Consider the following 26072-nt stretch of genomic DNA (forward strand, 5'->3'; position numbering starts at 1 on the left):
TAATTATTTATTTACGGTAGCCTTAAACATACCACCGGTTTATATATTTATTTTTATAACTCCGGTTGGGACTTTTTGCCAAAACTTGATTCTAAAATGGCGTTGGTGTTCGCCTCTGTAACTCTGACCCAAAGTGGAGCCCTTTGTTCCACTTTTGGCGGGCTTCTCCACAGAAGCCCTCCAAAGTGGTGCCACTCTGTCTGGGGTACTTAGGAGGGGTGGAGGGGGATTTAGGCACCCTGGACTGAGTTACCTTGGTAACTCAAGTCGCACTCCGTCCTGATTGGCCCAAGTGGTGAGCCGCCCGGCTCACCACTTAGCATGGTTGAGTGACAGCTAGGCTGGGTGAATGGGGGTTTGCTGCATAAAAGCAGGGCTTTGGGGACTGGGACTTCAGAAGTCGCCACAGGACCAAGAATCCGACGAGGGAAGAGCTGAGCCGACCTGCTTCGACGACACCACCCGGTGGAGCCCTGCTGAACCGTCTCACCACTTTTTCCCGACGACCGAGGAGAACTCTTAACGGAGTGGCTCCTTCCCTTGACTGGTGGGGACAACCAGTTTTCGCCTTCTTTCCGTTCTTTGAGGTATCTCGTGGCCGCCTTGCCTGTGCCAAGCACCCCGGCAACCGGAATACCACACTTTACCCCCATACCGCGAAAGTCGGCACCAACCCTTTAACCGGAGGACTCCGCGGCTGGTTTCTTCCCGGGCAGTGCAACGACCCTCTTCTTCTGCTCTTCAGCGAGAACTTCTTCTCCCCTGACCGACGTCGAGCCCTGCTGCCACTGCCTGGAACAACTGCCACCGCTGGAGGATCCTTTCCGCTTAAGGTACTGTGTTCTGCCTGGCTTCCCTTGCTACCGACTGTACGGGGTAGATTTAGTCCCCGGCTTTCGAACCTGGGAGTGCCTGGGACACTTTGGCTAAACTTTCTGAGCCACTCTAACCTCTTTTTGACTCTTTGCAAGACTTTGAATCTCTAACTAACAGTGTGATCTTGGGCACATTTTCGCTCCGGCTACTCTAAGAGTGGGCCCTGCCTAGTGACTTTTGCTCACCTGTGACTTTATTCTTCTTTAAGCCTATTGCAAGTGCTCTGGACCTTAGAGTGGTGTGTCTAACCCATTTCTGCTTTTTCTCTCCCTTTCTTGGAAACTACTAGAGTGTCATCTAACGTTAAGCACTCACCTCTGTTTTAATTAAGTGGTGTTTACCTAGAGTTGTCTAGATAGGAGAAAGGATTGAATCTACTTTCATTATAACTGTGTTGAAGTGCTTTTACTATATTTTTGCTAGAGTGTTTTTAACTTATGTGTATTTTAAATAAATAACTATATACTTTTGAAACCAAGCTCTGGTCAGTGTTTGCTTGTGCTATTGTGTTTTGGTACATATTGTGTATACTTTACATACTGCCTAACTCTTCTTGAGAGAAGTCTGACTGCTCAGCCACAGCTACCAGGTAAATCTGGGTGGTACAGACTGCTACCAAAGGGGTTTACTGCTCTACCTGTAGTCTTAAATCTTTTGCAGTGTTCCCCAAGGGAACTGCACAGGTTTCTGCCTAACATAATCCAAACGCCTAGCTGGATCTAGAGGTGCATGTGGAAACTGTTTTGTTGCAAGCAGCCATAATTCCTTTTTTTTTTTAACCAAAAGGTGTTTTTAGGTACAGATGTTCCAAAGTTCCATCAATTGCTAACTCTTGCAAAGACTAGTATGGCAGAACCATTCCAAAATTGTGTACAAGTGTTCTCCTGGAGGGTCACATAACCTCCCTTAGTGGCCTCCAAGATTTGTGTCCTCTGTGACAAAAATACAATTTGATCCAGTATCCGGAACAGGCCTTGAATCAAAATGCTTCTTCCTGGCTAGGAATGTCTATGCACCAAGCCAATAGCCTTTTGTGTAAAAGATATGTAAAAGGGGGAAGAATAAAGTAGTGGAGCTATGAACAAAGGGGGTGGTATGGGACTGTCCCCTTTAATATTCCCCCTTTGCGGCGTAGATGGATACCAGGGACCAGGAATAACCACCTGTTGCATAAAGAGCTACCCAAAAGTAGTAATTGGTAAAAACAGGGAAAAGACCTGACTGTATGAAAACTGAGAGTACCTTCAAATCCACAGAGATCAAGTTACAACGCAATGAGGATTCCCAAGAGTCCCTCCAACACAGCAAAGGTAAAGTAGATCGCACTCTCCCGCATGAAGGGTTATCATGTAAGCGAGAGGGTCTCCTTCCCCAGTCACTTGACTGAGCATAATCCTCACTGATCAGATGTACACACAGTTCTTGCTGGCAGGAAATATGTCCACATGCTGTGTTCGCTCTTACGGATCTTTGTTTCCACACTGGCACCAATGCATCCCCAGCACTAGCTGGCGGATTAAAGCAAAAATCCTTAGCTTGATTTCAAAATATCAGTCCAACCGGTCACACTTTAGGAAAGAAAGGTAAACATCTGGGAAAGAACAGCTATAAAGAGAGCATATCCAATCCTGCAATGAAAGGTGGAGGCGACTGTGGAAGTAACCCATCAGACCCTTAATTGGATAATCAGACTACTCAAGAGCTCTATGAAACAGGCCAGAACTCTTCAGTTTGTATAAGAGACTGGGTTAGATACCTGAAGGCAGAGAGAGGAGGAATTAAGCCCAGTGTAAGAGCCAGAGAGTGGCCAGAAAGCTAGGGAAATGTCAGAGCCTACCATGGGCTATATCTCAGATATTAGGATAGACCAGCTAAAGAGGCAAAGTGAAGAGCTCCCTGGGGACCATACCTCGGACCTGGAAAAAAAATCTCAAGGCTTGCAGAGAGCGGGACATCCGATGAAGAGAGAGATCTGAACAGTAGGTTGAGAACAGGGCAAGGGGTGGTCTCATTTAGAGGGGTTATATGACAGCCTGACCAAAACCTTAAGTTAGACGAAGTACTTGCTGGTAGGTGTATGTTAAAAGGTATTGCTACTGTCCAGGTAGAGCAACCCGCAAGTAGACTGAGCAAATCTATGCCTCACAAATACTCTAGTCTAAAGCAAGAGGGATAAAACACCTTCCAGGGATTGTAAAGAAGCTTAAAAATAAATGTATATATATATGCCAAAAAAACTGAGGAAACGCCGGAACGGCGTGGAACAGCATTCAGAGTCAGCAACAGCAATCATCACACATTAATGAGAAAAATAAACAATCAAGCTGGAGGTCGAATGACTACAAATTTGTTATAAAAACAAAATGAAAAAATGACATATAGCAGAGGCAGGACACCAGTAAAACATGTCCTGTAAAACGCGATTCACGCTTTACAAAGCGCTTGTTCACATACAGGGGGTGGGACAAACAGGGCTTAAATGCATAACGGTAGTCCTACTACTATGTTGACCATGCGCCAAACACCATAACCAACTCAGTGACAACCACAGCAGACATTTTACCATGGTGCAACAGAGTAAATCATTCAGCAAGATAACAGCAAACATGCCAAATAGCCGAATCAACACTATACATGTAAATGCGACAACTCAAAAATGGTGGAGCATCGGGAAAGATGGAAAGACTGGGGAATGGACCGGAGGAAGCAGTCAGAATGGGTATCTGTTAATTACATAGAATGGTCAATCCATACAGCCTCCTGTACCTGCAGATGTTGGTAAGTCCGTACATTCGAGGGTCTGTAAAGTGCTAGCGTAAATAACAAACATCAATGGTCGCAATGCATCAATAAATTGCAAGAAATAAAAAGCAATAAAATGCTGATGCTGACAACTGTACTAAAATACTATGCAGAATCTGACCAAATTGGTACAGTAATTTGTGCAAAGCAGCAGAGTAAAGTGCACGTGCATATGATAATACATGTGCAAAAACTGCATGATATAAAAATTCAAGGGCTAGCAACAATGTTAAACATAATGCAACATCTGACAAAAATTATACAGAAATGTGTGCAAAGCAGCAGGATAAAGTGCAAATGCATCAAAAATATTACAATATAAAACCCCCGGTACTGTAAAACAGATAAACATAAATGACAACTCCAGATAACATAGAAAATGTGAGGCAGAGTCACATCATAATATAGAACATGACCAATAATGAAAATAAACACCCAAACATATCATACCTCAAGATATAATGCCCCCTATAAAACCTGCATTGACCACCAGATTGTTGTCACTCATAAGTATATTTTATAATTGTATACTCTTGATTGAGGCTCCAAGTCTAGTTTGAGATTTTCATCTTTTTAATTATTTCCAACAGAATTGCTCTCCACGTTCGTGGATTGCCCTTATAATAACACGTGTTTCGGCTCAAGTGCCTGTTTAGAATCTGGGCATTATTATAAATGATTTTACTATTAATCACAGTTAAACAAAATCAAAGTGACAGAGATAAGCGTTGGTAGTAGGGAGGAATTTGTAGGTTGAGAAAGCAAAATAAAAATTGAGAGAAAAACAAAAGAATACAAATGTCAGTCATAAGTATATGCAAATCCCAATGTACCATGCCATACACAAAAAAACCGACTACCGGCATGCAACAGTAGGCAGCCTAATAGAAGCAGCAAGTCCACAAGCAGTAAATAAAAGAAAAGTCCAAACAAAACCCAACCAAAATAAGCCAGCAAACAAAAGAAAAACATGAAGAACCTGCAATGTGGAATGTAAACAATTGACCATAAAATAATAATTAATGGCAAGATTTAAAAAAATCAATTAGACTCCCAAAAAAGTATACAATTCCTCATCAACATCGTGACCGCTGGGCACTTCAGTGTCAAAATCGAGAATGTATTTGGTTTCCAGCTGTCGCAATTTCAATACACAATCAACCCCTCTAGGATGTTTGGTGGTGTGTGTTACAGCAAAGAAAGTCAATAGTTGGAAATCATTCTCATGTTGTTCCTTGAAATGTTTTGCCATCGGATATGATGGATCCGAATTTTAAATAGCCCTTAATTGTTGAAGTATTCTCAACTTTTCTTTGCAGGTGATACTGCCCACATACCATTTCTGACACGGGCAGCAAAGGACATAGACCACTAAAGTGGTATCACAGTTGATCAGTTGTTTGATAGTGCGCGCTGTGGCAGTGATGGGATGAATGTAGGTTTTTTGAACGAGCGCATGGACAACAACTTTACGTTTTGCACAATGGTTAAAACTTGAAGCGGGCCATGCAAGCCAATTGGTTGCCACCAGGTTTTTACCTAAAGGCGTTGGAAATCTGGATACCAACATGTTCTTAGGAGACGCGCCCGTTTGTAGGTGAGCACCAGACTGGTGGAAAGTAACGAGGATAGATCCTTATCCTTAATTCAGGACATGGGAGTAGGCTGCTTAGAAGTAGAGGTGAGTTATCAGGAAGCATACTGGCTCCTATTTCCTCGAGAGTGTATATTGGAGTAGGGAACTGTGGGGTACTCCCATAATTCGACTTTTGAGAGACATTGGGCCTCATTACGAGTCAGCCGGTCCGGAAAGAACGGTGGTGGTAAATCCGCCACCACTGTTCTTTCCGGACCGGCTGATCTCGAGTTCTGCAGGCAGGAGATGTCACTCCCGCCAGGTCTGACATGGCGGGTTTAACACCACCCACCTGCAGGCAGACATGGTGCCGGTGTTTCCACTTCCCCACTCCCATGGAGTCCTCTGGGACTCCATGGGAATGGGGACTTAGAGAATTCCGCCTCCGGAATTCCCAGGTCACAGGGGTCGTAATGCCCCGGTAATTCCAGGAATCACGGAGGCGGAATGGTAATACGAGTCCGGCGGTAACCTGCTGGTTTTTCCGGCTCGGTTACCGCTTGACTCGTAATGAGGCCCACTGAGTTGACCTATCCAGACACTTTGGGTATAATGTACTTCATTAGTTGTAGGGTGATCCCTGCCACACACATGGGGGTTATTTCCTCCTATCCGTGCAAAGTTAAAAAATATCCATTGAACTTTATTCTTGACTCAAGTGTATTCTGTTAATCCAGAATGCAGTGTTTTACTTAAAATGCAGAAATACAAAATGTGATTGTGTTTGGAAATATTAGTCAGTTTTAAGCTCATTTCAAATACCCAACCCCCCTCCCCCCTACGCAGTAGATTCTGTTTCTGGCCACATTGCACCAATGTTTCCATTTGGTATGCATACATATCCTTGTGTAGGGAGTGCATACTTTAATTTCTGTTTATACTTTCTAGATGAAGAAAGAAAGTTTTGACAGTCTTCAGGAAGATTTATACCACATGAAGCAAAGCCTGGCTGAAGCTGAAATTAAACTTGCACACTATGTAAAACTGGAAGAACTCCAAACTGGACAAGACCAGAAGAGTGCAGGTGGCAATCAAGATAGTGCATTTTCTGTAGATGGCTCACATTTTACCAGGGCAAACTCCTCATCCCAAACTGATAAAGCTATGAGTGTCAACAACAGTAACCAGACCCTAGCAGTGAACCAAAAAGATGCAGGAATCCAGATTGATTTGGAACATGTAGAAAGGGCAAGCTCTTCAGAAAAGTTTTCAGAAATTATAAGCCAGTACACTGAAAAAATTGGTCAGATGCAAGAACTTCATGCTGCTGAAATTCTGGACATGGAAGCCAGGCACATATCAGAGGCAGAATCATTGAGAAGAGAGAAATATGTTGCAATTCAAGTCCTTACCAAGGAATGTGATGACTTAAGGACTGTGATAGAAAATATGAGTACCAAGCAGGTATGTGTAAGATTCGGTCTTTACACTAATCCATGTTATTAGTCAAACAATGTTTTTGCCTCTACTGTTACATTCTTTTAAGACCAGGTGTTCTGTGATTCATCTTTCTATTTGTCGGAATTTAACCTTTATGTTGAAGAGTAATGGTTTTGTGCTTATGCTACCCCGTAGCACGTTTATAACTCATTGTTAACTGCTACGTTATTGACCTGGGTCTGTGCTGCCCGGTAGAGGTCATTTAAACAGAAAATACAGAATTGTTAACGATTTTCTGATCCACCATGTTACTCTTTGTTAAAGGAAACATTTAGCAAACATAATTACATAAACAAAATGTGCATACATGCAATTATTAGGTGTTCACGCAGAGACCTTTAAAAACAGAAATGTAATAATATGGCAGTCAGGGGTTTGGTGATCTTTGCCCATCATACTGTTTTGCTGGGCAAGATAGCCTCATGGAGAGGGTTACAGAGGAATTGAGCAATACATAAGGTAACTGCAAACAAAAGGCATTTGGTGACTCCATATTTCACATAGGAAAACAATCAGAGCATTGCAAAATTATTGGTTTATGGGAAATCTGTTCTCAATGCAGAGTGCTATAGACCGGTATGCAGTGTGGTTCGTTTTTGTGCTTACTGTGCCTTTTATCAGCCAGATACTGCATTCACCCGAAATTATAGTTTCGTTGTAGACCTGCACAGATCCTGTGCCCCACTGTGTCATGGTCTTTGTGTGAATGTGTGCTAGCAAAACGTGCCAAGGTCATCCCCTTCAGGGACCATACTGAGTTATAGTCCTCGGAGCTCTGCGACATGAGGTGGCCCCCACTGTCTTCCTGAGGTGAGTTATGTTCAATGTTTTTTGTACTGCGATAGTCGTGAATCAATATTTCTGGCTCGGCTTTCATTGTTGAGCTAGGTCAACCTTAAACATAACGCGCAGATAAATCTCTGCTTTGCTTGTAATTTCCCATCAACTCTCAATGGTCAATGCTGTAACCCTACCACATCTGCATGTTGTAGCAGATTGTACTTCGGCAACTTAGCTTATTTTAAATGAAGACTAGCATACATGCATAAAGCATCTGCACATTTCCCTGACATCGCCTCCCTCCCCCTCACCTGGCTGCCAGAGGGCTGCCTTTAAATCGCTTTGTATTGGTCATAAAGCTGTTCATAAAAATGGCCTGCTTTCCTACTGACAGTTTATGTAGTATTAGTATGCCCCTTCCTCTTCTTTAAGATTGTCTTGATCAGGTCTCAACATGATCATCACATCAACTTGTGTGGTGGTGCCAATCCTTTACTTCATAAGCAGAAGCCTCATAAAATGTACTTTAACAGTAATAACTCTCTATCACATGTCATCCAAGGAGCACTGAAGAAATGGCTGTTTGCAAAATATTAACTTTAAGTTCAGCCCAGCCCATCTGTCAGGTTATGTTCCTTTCTCTAGCTCTAAGAACCTGCCAAAATGCAATTAGTGTGCTAGATAATTGAAAAAACATTATGTTGCCTGTGTTCATTACTATTCTATTGAGCGAGTTAACTAAATATAAAATAATCAAATCTGTTTATGAAAACCAATTGCATCACTGTAAAACATAAATAAGTTTCTTTAGGGCTGGAATCCCAACACCATCGCCATTGCTATCCTTTCACAGGTGCTTCTTGGTATCCCTCTTCTCCCAGGCCCTGAAAATGCCTCCTCTCTGATGAGGTTCCTATATCTATGGATTTGGCTATCCGTAGTGCAACCTTCTTGAGTGTCTTTTAGGTAAGGCGACCGCCATGGTGTTAGGTCAACATGCAGTCTGTTATGGTTTCCTTCTAGTCATCCCAGCCATGCTTCTGGATGTTCAAGAGGGCCCGAACAGTTTTGGAAATGCCATCCTTTTTGTGGAAGGGACATTTGAAGATCAGTTGGCCCCTTCTTGCGTTTTACCAAGGTTTCTATTCAAGTCTTTCTTCTTTTTATTATAATTGCTTTTACTGTGTAATCCTGGGTCCTCATGTTCAGTTCTCTCTGTGCAAGGATATTCTTACATGGGTGGTTGACTCTCTTTTGAAAGCAATTTAATCCAAGAGAAAATGCAATTCTGCAAACTGGGAAAGCTTGTGATTCTCAATCCCAAAGGATAAATATGGCATGCTGTGATGAATCAATGTTTTTCCTCCACTCACACACATAACATGTCTCTGACACTCTTTTGCGCTTGTGGGCGAGAGCAGGGGCTGGTCAAGCAGGCAACATGCAGCGAGATGCGCTGCCAACGTGGAGAGAGAGAAAAACACATTTCAGCCTAAGCAGAAAGGCTACAGCCACTCTCACAATGGACGAGCAACACAACCCAAGGGTAGAATGTATAACTCCCATCTAAATATACCTGGGTTTCGTTGTTTGTGAAGGACCTTCAGTAGATTGAATTTAAATTAATTAAATGAAAACTACAAAAAAAGGAGATGGTGAAATGAAATAAAAGCTTGTTTAACTGAGCAAGAGGAACACAGAGAGCCATACCTACGGCCTACCTAGGAGGAGAAACCCAGATAAATTGTAGAAAAGTCCTTATATTGGAGCTTTTAATTGACTCAACCAATATTCGAACTGACCAATGAGGGAATGAGCTACCCTGGAAGGCCTATGATGTAAGCACTGCTTCCACCAATGGGGTAGCCCGACAGTTCAGCCAATCAGGAGTTGGTTAGTGGAGAAAGGACTGTATACAAATTGACTCATTTCAGTTGCAAGGTCTCTCAGCTGGGGACTGGTTCCCTCTCTTGCTGGTTTGGGGGAAAAGAGTGGAGAGGAAGCCTAATGCAGAGGAAGGAAGGCTGCCTTGTGCCCGTTAGCTACCTTGCTCTGCTGAAGAGGGAAACCTGAGGGAGCCCGAAGGGGAAGAGGATGGTATTCCTCTGATCCAATTACCTAGAGGAGCTGGAAGAATAGCAGCCTGTGCTAGCCTATGGAAGGGGCTAGACAACCTAAAGTATCCCAGTGAAGAAAGGACTCTAGGCAGCCTGACTACTCCTGGAGGGGGGAAGAGTTGAGAAGGGCTGAGCCCAGTTCGAAGTAGTCGCATAAGAGACTGACTGTATTGCTCTAAGTTCAAGATACCCCAAGAGTGGAGGACCAGAGGGGGACCAGAGTCGCAATAGACTCCATGAGAGGGGGAGAGAGAAGATTACCAGAGAGAGGGGAACAAGAGTCAAGAGACCCTAGTAGAGGCAGGAGAGGGGGGAGAGAGAGAAGATAACCCAAGAGATCAGGATGAGAGTTGAGACCCCAGCAGAGGGAGGGACGAGAGAAGATACGCAAGAGAGGGGGACGAGAGTCGAGAACCCAGGAGAAGGGGGGCGTGAGTCAGGAGACCATAGGAGAGGGGGAAGAGAGTAAAGATACCCCAATAGAGGGGCCGAGGGTGAAGACATACTGGAGCATGTTTAAAAGATAGAAACAAGAGAGAAATACCCAGACTGGAGAGAAAGAGAGTGCGAATTCCTAGAGTGGAAAAGAAAAAACAGCTCCCAGAGTTGGGAGGTAAGAAAGACAGAAATAACCAAGAAAGCCTTTCTTTGGAGGTATGTGTGGAACACTTGGCTCTTATAACAGCTGCTGAAGAACTTTCTATCCAGGGCAACCCGAATGGGAGAAAACCTGGCTCAAAAGCAGTCAACCACCTTTTAGTTGTTGAACCCTTTAGACCTATGTGCGTTAGTTGATATAGGAAAGGAATAGGCTAGAATAGGATTTGGGTTAGGCACTTTGTTTAGATTCATCTTGACAGAAAAACCCTTTTCTTGAACATTTCGGTTTAAGGATCTGGAACATATCTCTTGGAGTTGAGGACAGTATTATTATTTTAGTTCTCTTTTTTTAGCTGACCAGTAGATCTGGCTAACTGTAAGAAAAGAAAGACCCATGAGCATTATGTCCCAGTGTCCTAATTCCGGTTTACCGCACTGCCTTCAAGAGGAGGGGCGATGCTAAAACAAATGAACAAGCATGGGGTTTGCATTTTGTGAATATCCTCCGATGCTTCAATGGTTCAAATGAGTTAAGCTTGCAACTTCTAGAAAATAATTTGCAGTTGCAATATTTTATCAACGACGTTTGACTAATGTGAATAGTCTGGATTAAAGTTGGAAGGTAATTTTGGATATGTCTTTCATGGTTGTGTTGCCCTTTAAGGCATCAGAATCGATTCTTCCAGCTCAGAATGCTTGTACAGCTTGTGGATGAAAAATACTTAAAGCAATAACGACAATCTCTGAGAAGACCCATAATATTGGAACACAGACACTTGCTATCCTGTATCCCCTGCTTCTCCCTGACATGCGAGTAGAACAGTGAAATTAACACCAGGTTTTATGGTACTTCACTTCCCATTGTAAAAATTGAAAATCAGGTTGATGCTAAAAAAAAAAAGGAAAATACAAGTGCATGTAAACTGAAAAAGCAAAACAACAAGGGAGGAAGAAAAATGTACTGTTGCTGGAAGAACATGTTGGTTGCATACTTGCATAAAAAAGCAGAATCAAACATCATTGGGGTTAATGTGAGGCTAAATCTAGCTGAGACAGAACAGCGTTTCCGATTAAGTATGTACATCAAGTTCTATAAATCTTCATTAAACTATGCGTTCTAGACAGTTTTGCAGTCAGGCAGAGTACCTGCCATTTATCAAAATATGAGATTGACTGTGAAATGAATTGTGTGAAGGGGGAGCGTAGATCTAATGTAGCCCACTAAGTGTTTGTGAGCCTTGACATACGGTTGCTGGTTATGGTGCCGCTGAAGTCTCTTCTTCAGCTGAATAAAGTATTCATTCTGCAATACTGCATTAAACACAGTGCATATTGGAGGTTACAGTCACTGTGCTGATGAAAACAGACTCAGTTTGAGCACTGAGAGCGGTCATTATTCGGGTACTGCGCACAAAATGCCAAGAAAAGGTATTGTCTGTACTAACTGTACCAGGAGGTCTCGTATGCCTGTTGCTATTGGCCTGGCTGGGCCCCTAGATCAGAGGCTCTGGCATAATGGGCCATTCAGCTTTTTCAACCATCGTGTTTTCATGTGGAGTATTAAAAAGCATAGTAACACACTGATAGCCAATGGCCTTTGCACAGGTGTGGAAAAATAGCTTGCTTTTTGTGTCTCATATCGATTTTCATTGTTTACATTTCAAAATCCAATATTTTTGATTAAATGTCAGATTTGTTTTTCTTCTATATCCTTTGTTTTGTTTACCTTGTTTTCTTGCCTTTTGCTTTTCTCCCTTCCTCAGAGCAGATTTAACTCATGGCAAGACTCATTTCACAGTCACTCCATTGCTTGAGAGCAACTTCCTTAGACATAAAATAGGCAATGACCCAGAAGCTTAAAGCCTCACTGAGCATTGAGAGTCTCTCCTTCTCTTACCTGCAGATCAATTGTAGAGCGGTTGTCTGGAGACAGGGCTTAAGTATCTGCATTACTGCATGTGTTCGTGTGTACTTGTATCTGGAGAGAAGAGAGGCTTAATTGGCAGTATGCAGGATCTCAGTGATAGTTCTAGAGCCAGTGAGGTCAACGCTCACTCTAGAACACTAGAGCATGGTTAGAGTAGACTTGTTTGTAAACATCGCCTGTTGGTGAGATACAACATGGAAAAAGGTATCCTATATGTAAGAGTACTGAATGGACAAAGAGGAAGAAAATGACAGATTGGAGAAGGATCCAAAGATCTTTAGGAGAGGAGAAGAGGTATGCCTTGAAATGTATTACAGTTTTGCAGTTAGGGCTATCACGTGAAATAAGGGTAGTGTTGTCAGGCGCTATAAGTACTATATTGCTCTGCCAAATATAAGCACACAAATGCACCACATGTACTCCAGTTTAGTGGGGCTGCCAGTTACTTAAAAAGCTGACCCTAATAGTGGATTCCAGCTAAAACACTGTTACTGTGTGGAAAGATTTAATAACCCACAGCTTTCCCAACCAAGGTCATCAGTGGTGTAGGAGCAGAAAGCATTGGGAACAGCAACTGTTGATATTTGAGAGCTTCTAACTGACAATATATTCTCCTTGAGGCAATTCATGGAAAGTAATATGCACAAGGGGTTCAAACAACTGCAGTTGATGATTAGATGACTGGTTGCTGGTTACCAGTGCTATGGCCTGGAGAATATCTCAGAGGCAGCGCGTTTATCTTGGAAGCAAGACAACGCAGAGCAGCATGGGTTCTAATTCTGGTCCCGTGATTAGAGGCTCATCCCCGGCATGAAATGCGATGTAAAAGCTCTGTCTGTTTTTTATTTTGGCCATTCAACAGGGGTGAGTGGAATGTAAGAGCGACTGAGCCCAGTAGTCCACTAGTGTGAGCACTTTCTGATTCCAAAGATGCACAGTTAGCACATTACATTATACATGCCTATAATTGTCTAGTGGGACTATCCAGCATCCACTGGATACCTGCCAGAAAACTCTGACTTGCTCATTCAGGCACAGTAGCGAATATAAGGAAAATTACCATAATAGTTCAGTGGGATACAAACGGGGCATATCGAACATAGGGCTGGCTAGTAGCTACTTGCAATTTGAAAATGTTCTTTTATCAGTTTGAAAATAACATAGGTTGCATATACTTTTCAGTTAAACATTTAGCTTCCATAAGCTATATGTTCTGAGTTGGTCAGAGCGGAATTGCTCTCTGGGTCACTTATGCTGTGTGATGAATCTAATGATGTCGTCACTCCTTGACCTGAAGTAGTTTTTCCCTATGTAGCCAGGGGACGGCAGCCACTACCTGATCCTGGTGTGGCTATATGAGTGATGGCCACCTGGGGGGAGGCGACCCTCTGGGGGAAGGGAGAACACCATTGGGAAAAGTCACATACCCCCATTCCTTCTTGGGGATCTTCCCTGCATTCCTCAGGCCTTTAATTACTTATTTCACCACACATCCTCATCCATGTACTGAATTCAGTATTAATGTTCCCCGTCAAGATAACCAGACTAATACATTCATTACTGAGATATGGAAGAGGCAGGGAGCAGTAATGATTACTCCTGAAAGAATCCCATACCATCTTCCTCAACCACATATAAAGAATCATCCATCAACTTCTGAGACGAGGAATAGACTAAGAACAGTAAAGATCACTAAGGCCGGGAAACACACGCTGCAGTCTAGTTTATTTTTGGGTCGGCAGACACTTGCAGCGCCAGGTAGCGCAGAGGGTTACCGGGTTGCCTGAAAGGGTGCACTGCTTCGAAGTACCTATCCATAAGCAGAGTGAAGTATGTGAAGAAGCTAATAAATCTAAAAGCTATACCACGAGTGAGCAAAGTGTAGTATGTGAAGGAACTAAGAGAGACCCATAAGCTATTCCACGAACGGGTCGTTAAACCTGCATCATAAAGGGACAGAGAGAGGAAACCAAGTAAAGATGAACGAACTTGAGAGATGGGCAAAAGCCCAATATATGGAAGAGAGAACCATTCAAGAAATGATACGCCAACATTGTGCTGGTATTGTTTCATGGGTAAAAGAGAATTGTAACAAAGATATGATATGAAAGTCCTGCTAGGTGAAGAGAATTATTGTATGGATGTCCTGGTAGGAGAAAATACCAGGTTCAGTTAAAATGTGTAAAAGACTGTAAGGAAGTCCTGGCAGGGGAGTATATCAGGCCAAATCAAGTGTGTGTTAAATTACAAGAGAATCCTTACGAAGTCACGTACCCTAGTATCTTTTAAACTTTTTTCGGAAAAGAGTAATCAAAGATATTTTCCAGAGTTCAGCTGGCAATGCATTCCAAGACGAGGGCCCCTGATAGAAAAACATCAGTCACCCCAATAATCAAAATGAGAGGGGGGGTACAAACAACACATTTTGTTCAACCAAACGTAGCAAACAAACCGTCTGATAAGGCCTGATTTTAGGAACCAGATAGCTGGGTGCCACACCCTAAATGCGTTTAGGTATTAGGCACAGCAATCTAAATTCAATCCATGCAACTGAGATGGATACCTATTTGACATATTGTATACCAGTCTAACAGCGGCATTCTGGTGCTGCTAAAAGAAGAGTGCAGCAGTAATCGATTCTTGAGTTAACCATTGTCCCCACAACCACAGCATAGTCTGGTGTTGATGTAAATGGCAATACAGGTTTTAAAATCTTGAGCTGGTAAAAAAAAACATCTAATGACTTCAGAAGCATGAGCATCACAGCCCAAAGAGGCCTGCCATTTACAGCCTACATACTGCTCCGTCCCGTCCCCTTTCCTCCATACTGTATGGGCGTCTTCCCCTTTAAATTTAGATGTTTGCGGGGCCGCAGCCCTGCCCTGAAGGGATGCTCCCTTTGACTCCGCCCACCGGCGCCACTCCTCAGTCTTTGTAATTCCACCCGCTCTTCCCTGGGATAGTTTCTTTTTTTCCCTTTTCTACATAGCAATTATCAGAGTAATCCTATGTCCTCTGGTGCCAAGCTCCTCCCCATCACATGTCAACGACGACGGGATTCAGCAGGTGTCCGGCCTGCAAGGGTTCCTTCCCCACGTTGGATCCTCATGCGCTCTGCTGGTGCCTTTGCCCCGACCATGGCTGGGACGGCTGTTCTTTGTGCGACACACTAATCCCGCGCTCATTGAAGAACTGCTTAGCCAGGTGGAGGGAGCTGTTCGAAAGATCACCACCAGAAGATATCAAGGCATATGTAAGGAGGAAGACCAGACCTAAGAGAGGTACCCTGTTCTCCTCTGCACCCCGCAAAGGTGACTCCTTACCTGGGAAGTGTCCGAGCGGGAGGGACCTTCCAGGTCCTAAAACCAGCAAGGGGAACAAGGCTCCGAGAGCTACCGGTCAACAGGCTGAGGGGTGACAGGATCCTCCCGGTCCCACCGCTGAGGGAGCGCAAGGCTCTAGTACCTGGAGCTCCCCTAGGGGCTCTGCTCTAACACCGGGCTCGCTCCAGAGGGGGTACCTATACACAGCACTAGCACTACTGGTGTCGTGACCGAGGGCAAACTGCCTCCAAGGTATCCACCTGAGGTGCAGGGATGAACCGAGCCTTAGCTCTTAAGCATGCAGGCGGAGACTGGTCCAGTCTCATCGGGCACCACACAGCAGGCACGTGGCGCTGGGCATGACATAATGGCAGCCTGGCCAGACAAGATGGCGGCGCATCCTGAGCCTCCCCACTCTGGGGCGCAGGCATGGGAATGCATGTCGATGTGGGATTGGACAGTGCCCGTTACCTGGTCCACCTCATACCCAACCACATCCACACAGAGGCGATACACAGGCCCCGGTTTAGTGAGACCAGGGCCGGCAAGAAGACAGCAGCAGACACAGCTTCAGGGACCTGTTCCCATGCAACCAAGCGCCTCACCAGCATGCAAGAATAGGTTCTTTGAAAAGTTCTTCACCCTCATGAAATCTCCTCAGATGGGGGGCACCATTCTCAGGGGGGGTCATCAAGGGCATGCTCCCTCCTGTACTACCTTAAGCTCTTACCTTGGTCCAGAACCTGATTCCGGTTCAGGCCCAGGTTCTTGCGCTCCCACCGCTGCAGGTAGTCACAGCGGCTCTGCCCCCGGCGCAGCCCCCACCACAGCTTCTGGCACTGCTAGTCAGCATGCCACAGCTGCCCGGACCCAGCACGCCACCAGCAGCTCCTGACCTGCAGGACACAGCAGGGAAAACAGATGAAGAGGGGGATCAGGAAACTCCCCCCTCAGCCTGGGCCTTCTACGAAAGGCTGTTGAGTGTGGCCAAGTACCTTGGGATGCTGCAGCTGCAGATTGAACAACCTGAAGGGGGGGTCTTGGCAGAGGTGCTGACCATCCGCCCAACCACAAGAACGGGCATACCTCTGCAGAAGGATGTAGAATCCATGGCAGAAAAAGACTGGGTAAAGCAGCATTCCACGTAGCCTACGAATGCCTGCCTAGACGGCAAGTATAGGCAAGCGGAAGGGGACTCACTTTTACTATCTGTGCACCCCAACCTCATTCCTCTCTTATAGCTGCGGCCTCAATGTACTCTAAACCGCAGACCTCTTCATCTAACCCTACATCAGCACTTCTTGGGAAGGATGAAAAGCTGCTGGAGTCCTATGGCAAAAAGATATACTCTGTTTTTCCAAGATGGCTGCCGGCAGAGGAGGTCGCGTCTGAGCCGCGCTTCCGCCAGGCCGCCAACAATAAAGCACAGTAAACTGCGAAATCCGAGAGACTCCGCCTCGGATCCTCACCAGCTACTTCCAAGAAGCAGCGGGTACAAGAGCAGTGTAATTTTTCGCAACGAGCACCCCCAGGGCTGATTTCGCCGCCGAGAGAAGCAAGTCCCCTCCCCCATCGAGGGAAAGCACAGCAGTCTCCCAGGAGAGGCCGCCGGGAGGACCGCTCAGAGGCTCAGGAGGCGCGCAGGACCTCCAGACCTTCTACCTGGGAGAAGCGCCAAGGGCGACAACACGCCGGCGACCGCGGACACCTCGCACCCACATTGGCAAAGCAACCGCGGGTGCAGAGCGGGCATCGGGGCTAGTGTGAGGCCCCCCTCACTCCCCTCCCCCGCGCACAGGCGGCGTGGAAGAGAAGGGTTCTCCAGCTTCGGAGCGGGATAGGCGGCTGCGGGCCCCCATCGGATCCCCACCGGGGACCCTAGCGTCCGGGGGACGGGTGGAGGACCCCGCCGAGACCACGCGAGACACACAGGAGAGCGGCGGGAAGGAGGGCCACTGCTGCGGAGGAAAGGAGCAGTAGAGACCGAGGTGAGAGCAAGAGCAAGGCCTCCCTACCCCTACCAACCCCACATAAGGACACCTGCCCCCGGTCATACGCACGACATCGGCGTGACAGCTGCCCCCTCACACCGCCCCCAGCATCTGTCAAACACCATAGCACGGATCGAGGGAGCAGCTACAAGGGGGGGTCGAAACGGTCCCCACATAGTAAATCATCGCTACGAACAGTCTCTCTGCTGATCAATCCCGTAACCAGAGAGGTCACACCATAACTCCTCAAGAGACGTCAGGAGTCTTAACTGGACCCCCAACAACTGAAAAATGTCCAGGGCGAAAGGGAAGGGGGGCGCTTCTCAAGCGTCGACGCAGCCACCCAGACAAGACTCCAATTTACTCCACATGTGGTCGTCGGAGGCCACAGCATCCTCAAGGGACAGATCGGCAGAAGAAGCCACAACGGACATCTCCCCCCCGAACCAGGGCAATCTCCCCCCGTCAAAAGATGACATGCATGCCTGGTTCAAGCAGTTGCAAGACAAGTTCATGTCAACAGTTCAAGACCAATTTACCTCAATGAGGAACGATATGAGACAGGATGAAAGTTGAGTTTCTGTTAACTGTTAAGGGGTCGTTGGGGAGTTTGGGGAGGAAATTGGGTGAGGGGAACCCCGGAAGAGAGACGAGATCACAACTAGCGGGAAAGTCAGCAGCGCCGATAGACTGAATAAGATGGGGAAGTTTAGATTCCTTTCACTAAACGTGAGGGGGCTGAATTCACCGGTGAAAAGGAAAAAGGTGGAGGCTCTGCTAAGGAGGGAGAAGGCGGATGTTCTGTTACTCCAGGAGACGCATATAAAAGCCCAGGATAGACAGAAGGTAATCCTCAGAGGGTACACGGTCTGGGCACAGGTGAACGCCGGGGAAAAGAGAGCGGGAGTGATGATAGCAGTTAAAAAGGGTCTGGCGACAACTCCCTTAGACTCTCAAGTAGACAGGGAAGGGAGGTACGCATTTGCAAACGTCACACTCGGGGGGGGGGGGGGGGGGTCTCCGGCTAACCCTAGCGACAATATACGCACCAAACACAGGGCAAGACGGCTTCCTCCGAGACACCCTGGAGAAACTAGAGGGGTTTGCGAAAGGGGAGGTAATTTTGGGAGGTGACCTAAACATGGCCTGGCAACCTAGAGTGGATAGGAGTGCGGGAGGCTCTCAAGGTCAGGGGGCCCCATCAAAACAGCTCAAACAGAAAATGGAGCAGTTGGCACTGCGAGACACTTGGAGGGAACTGAAGGGTCAGGCAAGCGGGTTTACGTACTACTCGCATGTGCACAACACAATGTCGAGAATAGATTACTTCTGGGTGTCGGTGGGACTGATAGGAAAGATACAGGGTCTGGAAACGGGCTCCATCGCATTGTCAGACCATGCCCCGCTGTGGTTGGACATTCAGACTCCCGAAAGGGAAAGAGGCCTCTGGAGGTGGAGGCTGCCGCCAGACATTCTCACGGACCAGGTGTTGGGACAAGCAATAGGAGACAAAAACAAAGAATTCTTTGAAAAGAATGACACTTGAGAAGTACCTCTTGGGACCGTTTGGGAAGCTTTCAAGCAGTGATCAGGGGGCACTTTATAGCGTTCAAGGCCACCAAGGATAAGCAGAAGCATGACTGGGAACGAACGCTGGAAAAGAAAATAACAGACATCCAGGAGGAGCTGGCGGTCCACCCCACCAGAAGCCTCAAAAAAGCACTGAAACGTGTACAGGGTCAATTGGATATGCTTCGTGATAAAAAGGCTGAAAGATCCCTCCTATATCTAAAACAAAAATACTACATCAAGGCTAACAAGGCAGATAAATACCTTGCAAGACAACTCGGAGAAAAACAAAATTCAATGACTATAGTGAACATCAAAGATGCAAATGGAAAAATACGAACACGCACTAAGGACATGGGGGAGGCCTTCAAGGATCTCTATAAAGAACTCTACACGTCAGAGCACCCAGATGATGAGAAACAAGACAGATTCTTACAATCTCTCCCATTCCCGAAAATATCCGAGGAGGACAAATTAGTGCTGGAATCACGGATAACAGAGGAAGAAGTCCAGAGGGCAATAGCAGATCTTCCAAACTCTAAGGCACCAGGCCCAGATGGCTTCACGACCCCCTTCTATAAAAAATATGCAGACATCCTCACTCCAGTCCTGACCAGGCTACTGAACACATTTAAGGACACTTGAAATGTTACCCCCTCCATGAATGATGCAAATGTCCTAGTGTTCCATAAACCAGGTAAAGACCCACCCTCCCGGGCTCATGCCGCCCCATTGCCCTGATGAATTTGGACACACAGATTTACACCAAGGTTCTGGCTGCTAGGCTGTCTCCCCTCCGCCGACCCTAATAGACACAGACCAATCGGGCTTCATACCTGGCAGGCAAACACATGACAATTTAAGAAGAATAATACACCTGGTAGAAAAAACAGGCATTACCCATACACCGGCAATACTACTGTCCTTAGACGCCGAGAAGGCCTTCGACCGGGTAGAGTGGTCCATTCTTTTTAAGACACTGCACCACATGGGATTCGGAGAACAATTTATAAATATGTTCAAAGCCAACTACAAATCCCCATCCATTAGAATTGCAATTAACGGGGAGGTCACAGACAGGGTGCAGATCTCAAGGGGAACTAAGCAGGGTTGCCCCCTCTCCCCTCTCTTATACAACATATTCTTGGAACCTCTCCTTATCAAATTGAGGGAATCGGCTGGGGTAAGGGGTATAGAGATGGCAGGCAGACAACACAAAGTCATAGCATACGCAGATGACATGCTCCTGGCCCTAGAGGACCCGGCTAGTTCCCTACCACAAACCCTAAAAGAACTTGAGGTCTTCGGAGAGATTTCAGGATTAAAAATAAACAAGAAGAAATCCGAGATACTCATTCTAGCGGGGGACAAGGGCCACTGATAGAAGAGGCGGGTTCCCTGGGACTAAAAATAGCAGAGGAGGGTATCAAGTACCTTGAGGTGACACTCACACACAAGGTGGATGGGCTTTTTACAAGTAACTACCCACAGCTGCTGGCTAAAGTGAAGAAAGATCTAGATAGGTAGAATCCGCTAAGGGTCTCCTGGTGGGGCAGAATACAGTCCGTGAAAATGAACATACTTCCCCGGGTGTTATATTATTTCCATGCCCTCCCAATAGCGGTCCCAAACTCCTTCTTTAAAGCTCTGTCAAAGGCTATCTCGGCCTAAGTGTGGAACAGGAAACCCCTACGAGTGCCCAGAGCCATCCTTACAGCCCCAACCAAGGCAGGCGGAATGGCACTTCCACACTTCAGGAGATATTATCAAGCAGCACAACTTTGGGTCCTGAAAGAGTGGCTGGGGGATGGTCAAAGATTAACTTGGGTGACACAAGATAGGGCGGTCGCCAGGACCCCCCTGGAGGACCTACTCTGGAAGCAAAAACAGCATAGGCATCTGAACCTACGCATAAGCGAGGTCATGAAAACCACCTTAGAAGCCTGGGATGAACAAACCAAGAGGGGAATAATGACCACCACACTGGCCCCCTTCACGCCCATAAATCGAAATCCACAATTCGCTCCGGGTCTTAATCCGGGGGCATTTGAAAAATGGGAAACCGCAGGATGCAGGAAAATAGGGGAAATGATCCAAAACAAAGAAATAAGATCATTTATGGACTGCAGAAAATGTGGCACCTCACAGAAGCGGATAGATACAAATATGAACAAATCAAACACTGGATTACCACACCAGAGATCTTTCAGTGTGCCTCCAGGGACCTAACACCTTTTGAAAAATTCCTAATCACCAATCCAGGAGACAAGAAATTGGTGTCCACACTATACCAATTTATTAACACACAAGACGAAGAAATCAAATGGACATACATGAAAAGATGGGAAAGCACACTGGGGGAAGAGATTTCCAGACAGCAATGGACAGAGCTGTGGGAGGGAATCCCAAAACTCACCCGGGCAGTGCAAACCAGAGAAATGTGGCTTAAAATAATTACTCAATGGCATTACACTCCAGAGAGGCTCAAAACAATGTACCCGGCAACGTCAGATCGCTGTTGGAGGGGATGCCGGTCATCCGGTTCATGGAGACACATTTGGTGGGACTGTCAGGGTGTCAAGGGCTTCTAGAGGGAAGTGCAAGCTGAAATATCGAAAATGTTCCCAGAGGCCGACCAAATGGGGGAGCGGGTATGGTTGTGCGGCTTTAAGGACTCACAGGCCAAGAAACTACATAAAGCACAATGGAGAAGCCTCATGGGTCTAATAATTGCGGCATGGGCAACGATTGTCCAAAAATGGAAAAAACAAGAACTGCAACTAGTATTCACCTGGTTGCAGAAGGTGTGGTCGCAAATGACGATGGAAAAAATTACGCACAACCTGCAGGACCAAAAGAACTCCTTCATGAAGGAATGGGGGGGGTTGGAATACTTGAAGTCGGACTATATGGAACAATGGTGCCCACACAATATTAAAATTGTGGATTTATATAGCACGTAAACTTTCTTGATGTGGATCGGAATGTGGAGAGTCTCTTCCGGGGGGATGGCGTGGGTGGGAGGCAGCTTATGTTGGTTAAATGTGTTGTTGGCTTATGATATGAAATTAATAAAAAAATATGTTTAAAAAAAGATATACTCTAATGCTATGCTCCACCTGCGCCAGGCCAATGCCGATGTCATGTTAGCAGCGATGAACCAAAAGCTTTAGCAGGAGATAGCAGACTTCCGGCCGGGAGCGAGCTATAATTGACGATGCTCAGGTGGTAGAAGAGGAGGTGCTAGAATGAGAGTGAAAACATGAGAAGGGGGCTTTGGCAGCACCAGTTGGCCCCATGGGATGAAGTGGTTGTGAGGAATAGACATCCCCAAGGAAAGCTGTCACTAACGTATGAGCCGAGCCCCATGGACGTGGTCGCGAGGAAGTGGTCGATGGTGACAGCCTCAGATGGGTCGGCAACTGTGACCATAAATGCTAGCTTTTTAAAGAAACTAGAAGGGACACAGCTGGGGTTGTCCCCGAGCCGAGACTATGCCGAAGAACCGGACGAAGGTAGTGGGGCTGACAGCCCTCAGGTTCCCCTGGATTGACGGGACACAGGTGAGGAGAAGCCAAGCTGGGAAGGGGGCAAGTGGAATCCTCAGCGAACTGGGAGGGGGAGACCTGCCCGTTTGAGTGACTATGTACTGGACCCCTGACTCAAGCACCCCAGAGGTGGTAGAGACTGTGTTACTAGCCTGCTGTTGTGGGGTGTTAATGTGTTTGCCACATGTTTTGAGTGGGTGGTGGTTGTTGTTAAATTGCTGTTTGTTGTTATGAAAAAGGAGGAGTGTGGTGTCCCTTTAAGTTGGCACATGCGGCAGAGTGACGTAACAGTCCCGTGTGATTGCCAATAAATGGGGCCAGTCATGTGCGCTCGGTAGTGCAGGCATGGAGCCTGGACGAGATACAGCGTCTCCTGAGTCTTCTGTCTGCCGGGGGCATACATGCCAACCCTCCCGATTTAGGCAGGAGACTCCCGATTTTCCAGTAAAAAACCTTGCCATTTTTTACTTTCTCCCACCTAAAATATTTAATTTCCCACACAGTCCTATGGCAAAATTCCTCTCTCCCGATTTATGTGGCAAGATCTCCCTCCCAGCTGCCCGAGAATGTTGGCATGTATGCGGGGGGTCGGGGGGCTCACACCCCATGCCACACACCACATGGGAGGTTCCTACTATGGGGCCCCCCATACAACAAATGATAATACCTCAAGTAAATTCCGATATTTTTTTCCAGTTGCATGCTGGAACGAGTAAATTTTGCTTTTCCCATTGCCATATAGCCAGGCGAGATTCAAGGCAGGGTTGGCAGAGGCGAAGATAGTGGCCCAGGATGTCATGGAGTCTACAGTGGCTCACATTGACACAGCGGGCAGAGCTATTTGTGTCGCCATCGACGTGAGGAGGACAGCTTGGCTTAAGGCGGCCAAGTATAACCCAATGTGTAGGGGCGCATTCTCGACCTGCCATTTGAGGGGGGGGGGGGCATTTCACTCGACTACGGACGAGGAGCTTTCCAAAAAGAAAAATAGCTCCCAAACGGCTAAATCCTTGTCAATCTTAACTAAAGCTGCACCCAAGGCCTATAGTCAGTCACCCACGCTCTGACAGAGGTTGTACCTTTGGGGGCTTCAGGGGTTTTCAGGAGCGCTGCTCTAGACAGCCAGACAAGTCTCTCAGCCAGCACAGGCGCAAGCAGCACAAATCTTCACACAAAGCGTTGTCCAGTCCCCCTCCCAGGCACCAGCCTCAGAAGGAAAGAAACTGACAGTTCCATCCAGATCCAAAAGTCTCCGGTTGGGGGAAGGCTTGCCCTTTATTTTCATTCCTGGCGTGCAAGGTTCGCGGACCCATGGATTCTTTTGGTAGTTCCCTCTGGCTTCCGTCTGCCGATACCTTTGTTTCCTCTCTTCTCCCCTCCACTTCCACAGATTGGGACGGCAACTCTTTTGGCAGAAATCTGCTCGCTCATTGCGTGTCAAGCGGTGGAGGAGGTTCCAGCTTCACTACGAGGCATGGGCTTCTTTTCACGTATATTCACCATACAGAAAAAGAACCAGGCTGGCCTGAGGGTTGTTCTAGACCTTTCATCCTTGAACCTTTCCCTACCCCTTCAAAAGTTCAAGATGTTTACTCCAGCACTCATTGCGGAGACACTGTTTGGGGGAGACTGGGTGTGCTACCTGGGTCTGAAGGATGCTTACCTACACTTTCCGGTTTGGGAACCCCATCGTTCATTCCTAAGGTGCAGGATCATGAGCTTTCATTTCCAATAGAAGGTCCTCCCTTTTGGCCTCAATTCGGCTCTGAGGGTCTTTACAGGTGTTTTTTTTTTAAACTATTTTTATTGATTTTAACAACAATATTTAACTTACAAACTCTTACATTGCGCAAACTATCCAGTTGAGTATGTCAGTATATTCCCCCTCCCTCAACTCCCCCCCTCCCGCCCTCAGCCTCTTCCACATACAGGTTTCTACCATTTTACATCAATTTTAGATCTATGGGTTCACCTCAGTCTACTGATAATGCGGGTCACTTATTTCTATACAAGTATCACTATGTGCTGAGGCCATCAACTCCTGCACTGTGTGCCTCCAGGAGTCAAGATCTGTGTTTTGTTCTCCTTGGCCTTGCGGGCTGCTTCCTGCCACACCAAGGTTTCTGCCATCATCCATTTTGTTTAATCTTACTAACATGTTTAGCCTGTTCTGGGATCGCAAAAATTCATATTGTACAGTATATTATATTCATATTGTACAGTATAATATTCTTCAACTACAAAATGGCCAAATAATCAGTAACATGATTATGTCCAGCTTGGGGAGATCTATCTGTGCTAGGTCCTCGTCTATTTGTGACGGGTGTGCTACTGATGTTTCTGTGTATAACTATTTATAATACTCATAAAAGCACTCGTTGGTGCTTTTTTGCATCACACAAGCCTCCCCATCCCGTCCTACAACCTCCCTTATCACCTCCTGTTTAGACTCACTTTTGTAAAGCCAGGCCAAAAAGCGTCCTGGCTTATCACCTTTAGCATGTTGTCTCTCTACGTACTTCTTATAGTTAAGCTTGCATAGTCTTTCCCATTGTACTAAACATTCCTGTTGTAACCGGGGTACTACCTGAGCCCTATCGCTGGACACGTTTCCAGTACAATCTGTGGCCTCTAGTCTGGCCTCCGCCTTATGCAAGTCCATTTCTATCACTGCTTCCCTACCCTTTGCTTTGGCTATTGCTGTCCCCCTAATCACTACCTTGAAGGCCTCCCACAATGTGCCGGCTGAGTCTACACTCCCCGTGTTGTTTTGGAATTAGTCTTTCACCCAATCTCTCAATTGTTCCTGAAAAAACGTATCCCTGAGCGACTTGCTTCGAAGCTTCCAGGTCGGGATAAGTGCCCTAGGGGGGTGGATTTGCCATGTGACCACTAGGAGAGCGTGATCAGACAGCATCCGAGCTTTAAATTCTGCTGTCTTAAATTCACCTAGTGTCTCTTCTCCTGTAAATACATAGTCTAGTCTAGTGTACAAATCTTTGGGGGAGGTGTAATGAGAATATCCTCGAGCCTGAGGGTGTAGGGCCCTCCATACATCGAACAATTTGAATGCTCACAATAACGTATTCAAGGCTTTAGCTGGCAGATTTGGATGCACAGTTTTATCATCTGACCTGTCTAGGTCTGGGTTTAGCGTGCAATTAAAATAACCCCCCATACTATCGTGCCATCTGTATATGTGCCAATTTGTGGGTATAACGAACGGAAAAAGGCAGCAGTATCATGATTCGGTGCATATGTATTAATTGTACAGAGCTTTTATTCTACTAGCCCTTGAACAATCAACATCCTACCGTCCTCATCCCATATAGTCTTAATGACTTTAAACAGTACAGACGGTGCCACCCATGTCAACACCCCTCTTGCAAACACCGAGTATGGTGAGCCGAGCGTTGTGCCACTCCACTTTTTAGCAAAGGCACTTTGTCTTTCTTTTGTGAGG

General features: G+C 46.2%; 1 protein-coding gene across 4 annotated transcripts in view; it reads left to right on the plus strand.

Moving 5' to 3' along the window:
* AKAP9 (A-kinase anchoring protein 9) overlaps nt 1-26072 on the plus strand; it is a 2953299-nt gene that overhangs the window by 2149591 nt on the left and 777636 nt on the right. For all 4 annotated transcript variants that reach the window (XM_069648423.1, XM_069648424.1, XM_069648425.1 and 1 more), the window contains one exon: nt 6203-6718. In XM_069648423.1, coding sequence (XP_069504524.1) covers nt 6203-6718 — 516 coding nt within the window. The remainder of the gene's footprint in view (nt 1-6202; nt 6719-26072) is intronic.

Source organism: Ambystoma mexicanum, chromosome 2q (assembly GCF_040938575.1).
Source record: "Ambystoma mexicanum isolate Mex_15411 chromosome 2q, UKY_AmexF1_1, whole genome shotgun sequence".
NCBI lineage: Eukaryota > Metazoa > Chordata > Amphibia > Caudata > Ambystomatidae > Ambystoma > Ambystoma mexicanum.